The following is a 6,637-nucleotide window of genomic DNA, read 5'->3' as shown; positions in this document are numbered from 1 at the left end:
CATATCTCCACCTGTTCGGTTTACAGCAATTTAGCGCCCACCCACTTACATTGCAGTTCTCCGGCATGTTTCAGATCTTTTTGAATGAGCTGCAATACAGGGCAGCCAGTCGGAACAGCTCATAGCTAATATTTGTCTTAAAGGTGCAGTAACAAAACCAGCGTGTGCATGAGGCTGGAAATGGTCATGTAGAAATAAATTCTGGCTATTTTCGGAACATAAAGCCACACAAACGTAACTGGACATGAAAGAAAAATATATAAAACAAAACAAAAATCAGCATTATATTCCCTTTAACAAGGCCTCGTGCACAGGCGCGCGGGGTTCTTTAACGCGAGATTGGAGCGGACTTCCCCCGAGTCTTCGTTCCGCTGCTGACTTCAGCGGCCGGTCGAGTCAAACCGAATGAGTCATCATCGGTGAAGCTGCATCTGGCCAACATGTACGTATCGTGCTGTTTATTCTCACTGATTAATGACCAGGCTTGTCTGTTTATAATCGTTCAAAATTGTGTGTGTGTGTGTGTGTGTGTGTGTGTCTATATATATATATATATATATATATATATATATATATATATATATATATATATATATATATATATTTAAAATGAAGTACACAAGTTGTTTTCATGAGAAACAGGACGTTTCGGACATAGGTCCTTCATCGGATTTTTTTTTTTTGTTGTTGTAAGATTTAAAAGAATGGTACCACGAAGACACTGCAGTCTTTGTCATCAATCGATTTCCTTCTATCTCCAGGTTTCTTCTCTCTGGTATCACAGTGTTAGCTGTAGGGGTGCTGGCTGTGAATGCGCTGCGGTAAGGTTCAGCTTCTCCTGCACTACTTTTGCCTGTAAGCTTGAATGTGTCAGTGCTAAGTGTGTGTGTGTGTGTGTGTGTGTCTGTCTGTCTGTCTGTCTGTCTGTCGGTCATCCTCTCAGTTTCAGTAACTCATCCAGCAGCCTCTGCTCTGGATCTACAGAATGTTTGCAGTTTGATCTGGTGTGCAAAACAGAGGAGTATGAAGTAAGCTCCATCTCCCCTAAAGTTATAGGTGAAATCAGCTGTGTGTGTGTGAGAGAGAGAGATCAATATAGATTATTTTAACTCTGGGTAAATTATCGGGAGCGCTTTCAATTTGCCTGCATGTGTGTAGGTGCGCCACTGCTCTCCTTCCCGCTGGGTGTCCACTGATGCAGAGGCGTATTTCATGGGAGTGGGAGCAGCCATGGCCTTCAGACGCCTCTACCAGTACATCACTGGAGCCAACCAAGAAGGTGTGTGGGTGTGTGTAAGCTTCAATCACTTCTTCCAGTACATCCAAGAAGGTGTGTGCATGTGTGCGAGTGTGTCTCGTAGGTGTTCAGATGGACATGGCCACACCAGTCCTGGTCAGAGTGCCAGAGGAGACTCAGATGTGGGAGCCAGCTATCTACACCCTCAACTTCCTGCTCCCTTCAGTCTATCAGGACAATCCTCCTGTACCAACCAATGATAAGGTCAGAATTTTGACAGACATATATACCCACCAGTAAGGTTAGTTTTAAGGTTAGGTTTTAGGTTTAGGTTCAGGTTTATCCTCTCTGAAACATTCAGATCTCTAAAAATCTCTTTTTTTGTGTGCGTGCGTGCGTGATGGTTTGTTCCCCAGTTGTATTTTACAGACATGCCGGAAATGGATGTCTATGTAAGGAGTTACGGTGGTTGGATGCTATCAATCACATCTAGACTCCACGCCCACCTCCTAACCAAGGAGCTCCAGAGAGTTAACGCTTACTACAACCACACACACCACTACGCGGTGGGTTACGACAGGTATACACACACACATACGACTATGCACTGGGTTACGACAAGTACACACACACACACACACACACACACACGTGTCATGAATATATGAAATGTAAATTAAATTCCATGATTGGTGTTTCTTGGTGTGTGTAGTCCTCTGAAGCTCTTAAACAGACACAACGAAGTGTGGTACGTGGTGGACAATGAGCCCGTGTGTGATGGAGTGAGCCACAGTCCCCCCCGTGATCTTCCTCCCACTACAACCACCGCCACCACCACCAGTACCACTGGTACCACTGTTGCTCCGCCCACCTCTGCTTAGCCAGGTAATGCAGTCATTCACACGACTCACCTCCATCTTACTCATAAAACCTAAGACACAGTACAGAATTAGATGCTTAAATAAATACTTTAAATAACAGCTCTGTGCAAAATAATGGTGCGGTTTTTGGCAGTTTACTGCAAGAATAGTAATAACAGAAATAAACTCGTATGTCCACACACTCAAACATCAACTCTGACTCCTTTTATAAATGAAGATACTGCTATTACTATAGCTAACACACCCACCCCATATCCCAATAGTCCGGTATCATATAGAACATGTTAATGCTCTCCTCTATAATCTCTCTTCCTCTTTTCTTTCTCTCCTTCCTATTTTCTTAAGCCTTCAAAGAAGAGAGGTAGAACAGACTGCAGATGAAATGCACATGTGGAGAGTGGTGTGTGGTTGGGTGTGTGGTTGGGTGTGTGTGTGTGGGTGGGTGTGGGTGTGTGGTTGGGTGTGTGGTTGGGTGTGTGGTTGGGTGTGTGGTTGGGTGTGTGGTTGGGTGTGTGGGGTGTGTGTGTGGGTGTGGGTGTGTCAGGACACTGATTGTTGATAAACAGTCCTCATCCTCTGTAGTAGAGCTGTCTCCTCTCCGCATCCAAGGTTCCTGCTTTAGGCTTGTTAGTGTTACACCCATGACTGTCATCTCACTCTGCCCTTTCACCTCCGTCACAGAACACCTCCCTACGTCTCCCTCAGTAGAGTATCTGACACTATCTAGTCTACAGGGTGAAACATGCAGTATTTTTTTGTATAAATAATTACATATATGTCTGTGTGTGAATAAGATGCTGAATTTTGTGTTGTACTTCGCTGGTAAAGCGAGACGATGTTTGTCATAGTTTTCAACTGCTTTATGCGTATACAGCTCCCCTACTGGTGTCTATATTGCTTTACAGCTCTTGAATATGTGATGAATAAGGAACTTTTATTAGTCTGTCTCACATATACCTTGTGTTGTTAGAAATGGAACCAGACAAGTTGGTAAACTAATTTTTCTCTACCTTAGATGTTTGTGTTATGTTTGCATGTAGGCTTTGATTGTAAAACATCTTTAACTCAAAATATAGTTAAATACCCAGATCACTTCTGGAGGCTGAGGAAGACTGAGATACTAGATCATGTAGATGAGCAATGGAAGCCCCACAAGTATAAATGTATTTCAATAAAAATTGTTATAACTCTGGATCATTATCTCACACTAGCCAATAAAACAATATCTCTGGCTGTTGCAATCTGCAGTTTCTGTTAATTTATAATGCTTATATGCTGCATTCATCGTTAATTTGGACTAACCACAGTCAACTACACATGAAGGTTCAGCGAGACAGTTCCACAGTGACCTCACCTACTGCTTTAAACCGTTTACATGAGGTGCTAAGAAGGTTCAGAGAGAAAAGCATTGGTGTGAGGTGCTCCTCATACGTAGTCATATCACACAGACCAGTTAGAGGTTTACATCATCGCCATGGTGATGTCTCTGCCGATTGGTGAAAGGTAGAGAAATGAAGGGAAGCACAACCACTCTCAACTACCAAATAAATTCTACAAAACATGAGTTTTAACATAACTCACATAACTAACATCACTGACTCGCATAACTAACATCACTAACACATCACTAACTCACATAACTAACATAACTAACTCACATAAAGTACATAACTCATAACTCACATAACTAACTCATACCAGTAACTCACATAGCTTACATAACTAACTGATAAATCACATAACTCACAAAACTAATTCACATAATTCACATCACTAACTTGTATAACTAACTCACATAACCAACTCATAACTCACAAAACTAACTCACATAACTCGTATAACTAACTCACATAATAAATATCTCACATAACTCACCACTATATTGCATAACTGGCATAACTAACATAATTAACTCACATCACTAACTCACATAACTAACTCGCATAAATCACTTGAAACCAGGTCAGATAGGTGATGACACCAACAGCCTACTGGGTGAGCAACCATGCTCTAATAATGGTGGGACCGTGTGCAAAACAGTTAGATCAGAGATCCCGTAAAACAAGAAAAGTAAATAACCAAAGGTGGGGTGTGAAGGAAAAAACTAAACACCACGCCCAGCGTGGGAAAATTGAGACCCAAGGACACCACGGGAAGAATGGCAGCCCTGATGCACTGTGGAAAACCAAACTAAAACTTCCCAAACAAAACCAGAAAACAGGGAGGAACTGTAATGGCTAAGGGGAGCTTTGGGAGAGAGACAGATCTGAGGGGGAAAATTGGAGAGGGAAGGGGACGTGTAAAAACACAGACACTCTCGCAGACAAGAAGAGAGGTGTAGCACGAGGGCTCACAGAGCTCAATACTCAAAGTTACCGCCTAGGATCTTGGCTCAGAACTTTGGCAAAGACCCAGCACAGAGTGATTGGGTCACTGGGCTTATATAGGTCTAGCCCAGCTGTTGGGCATTAACCCTGATTAGTGGTGTGCCTATCTCGAGGCCTCTCACTGATGGCCGGAAGAGGCCTCGGCCTAGCACCGACCATTACACATAACTAACTCACTTAACTTACATAACTAACTCACATCACTAACTAACATAACTCGCATGAATAGCTAACATAACTAACTCACATAACTTACATAACTCGTATAACTAACTCACAATTCACATAACTAACTCACAGCACTAACTCGTATAACTAACTCGCATGACTAACTCATAACTCACAAAACTAAATCACATAACTCACAAATATCTCACATAAGTCACATAACTAACTCAACTCACATAACTAACATCACTAGCTCACATAACTGGCATAACTAAATTACATAAATCGCATAACTAACTCACATAACTAACACATCACTAACGCGCATAACTAACACAACTAACACATCACTAACTCACAACTCGCATAACTACTTCACATAAGTAACTCACATAACCCGTATAAATAACTAACAACTAACTCACAAATATCTCTCATAATTCCCATCACTATCTCGCATAACTGGCATAACTAACTCACATCACTAACTCACGTAACTCGTATAACTAACTCACATAACTTGCATAACTAACTCACATAACTCGTATAACTAACTCACATAACTCACATAATTAACTCACATACCTAACATAACAAACTCACATAAATAACTGAAAAAAAAGCACAGCTTGCGCAAGAAGAACTACAAAGTCTAATCTTTTCCAAAAAACCAAGCCAATACCTTCTCAGCCTAGTCAAGCTCATCAAGCTAGCTTGGGGAATCAAGTCCATTGGACCAAGGAAAGCTAAGTCATTTAATTTTTTATTGGATCACGTTTTACATGCAGGCTTGTGAACCAACAATGTGCTGAAAAGAGGACTCTCCCTGTCAGGGAACAGTGACAAGGTAGAGTGTCTGCCGTGGTTGATTCTGGCCACCAGAGGTCCTGATCCCCAGAATACTAGTAGTCTCCTTGGTCACTCATCACACCATTCTATCAGTTTTATTAAAGCACTATATAACGCTTCTAGGAACTCACAGAACTTGTGAAGTATTGCCTGATTTTCACAGTCTGTATACTAAGTCATTTTTGTCTCAGATTCTCTGGATATTGACCTATTGCTTCTGTTTTGTGGATTATTGCCTTGCCCCTTTTGTACTGTGCTTATCTGTCATATCTTTCTTTGGACTCTGGCCTGTCTGGTTTCATTATTGCCTCTGGCCCTGTTATATTGCTCTCAGTAAAGTTCCCCTGGTCAAGGATCCTAACTCTGTCTGAGTTTGTTTCATCACAGAAAACACTGTCACCCTTGGATCCAGCAGGATTACCTGAAATGCACCAGGCTATGCAAGCATAAGGCACCTTCGGTTGTTTGAAAATTATCTAAAGTAGTTATGCTGCATAATTGAAAACATGAGTCAAAAACTGCAAACTGTCCAAGCCGCTTTGTCTCCTTTTCTCCTGTGTCTCTCAGCTTCAGCCTCTGTCCCTGTTAGTGAAACCATTACCTTGCCCATAAGGCTAGCCCTAGCAGACAAGTTCAATGGGACTCATGGTATATGTAAGGGTTTTTTGTCTCAGTGTTCCCTGTATTTTTCTCATAGCCCAAGAGCATTTCCCACAGACATTTCTAAAATTATGTTCATTATCTCTCTTCTCACTGGAAAAGCTCTTAATTTGGCTGCTGCTCTCTGGGAAGCTCAGATTCCAGAGAAACAAACTTATGCTCCATTTATGAAGCTGTTTAGGGAGGTTTTTGACTATTCACAAAGTGACAAAGACCTAGGTGAGCAACTGCTCCAACTGCACTAAGATAAAATGTTGCATGCCACTGCTTTCTGTTCTCGTGCTGTGCAAAGTGTAAGCAACGACAAATTGCTGAAGATGGTTTACTACCAGGGGCTCAGTGATGCATTAAAATTGAAGCTTGTTTTCAAGGATAATCACTCATCACTTTCAGAGCTTTGCAAATGCACATTATCCTTGCACATTATCCTACTTGCTGCTAGAGTACTGTACTAA

At 41.7% G+C, this 6,637-nt stretch overlaps 1 protein-coding gene across 1 annotated transcript; it reads left to right on the top strand.

The window, feature by feature from the left end:
- The first annotated feature begins 333 nt into the window (after positions 1-333).
- Positions 334-2,586, top strand: soul5l (heme-binding protein soul5, like). Its single transcript, XM_027029284.2, has 8 exons — positions 334-442; positions 762-821; positions 944-1,028; positions 1,159-1,279; positions 1,362-1,501; positions 1,654-1,817; positions 1,950-2,122; positions 2,464-2,586. Coding segments are annotated over exons 1-7 (741 nt in total). The 5' UTR covers positions 334-440; the 3' UTR covers positions 2,119-2,122; positions 2,464-2,586.
- Positions 2,587-6,637: the final 4,051 nt, after the last annotated feature.

Source organism: Electrophorus electricus, chromosome 16 (genome assembly GCF_013358815.1).
Source record: "Electrophorus electricus isolate fEleEle1 chromosome 16, fEleEle1.pri, whole genome shotgun sequence".
NCBI classification, from domain to species: domain Eukaryota; kingdom Metazoa; phylum Chordata; class Actinopteri; order Gymnotiformes; family Gymnotidae; genus Electrophorus; species Electrophorus electricus.
The sequence above is the reverse complement of the archived record's forward strand: the minus strand, read 5'-3'. Positions and strand labels throughout refer to the sequence as shown.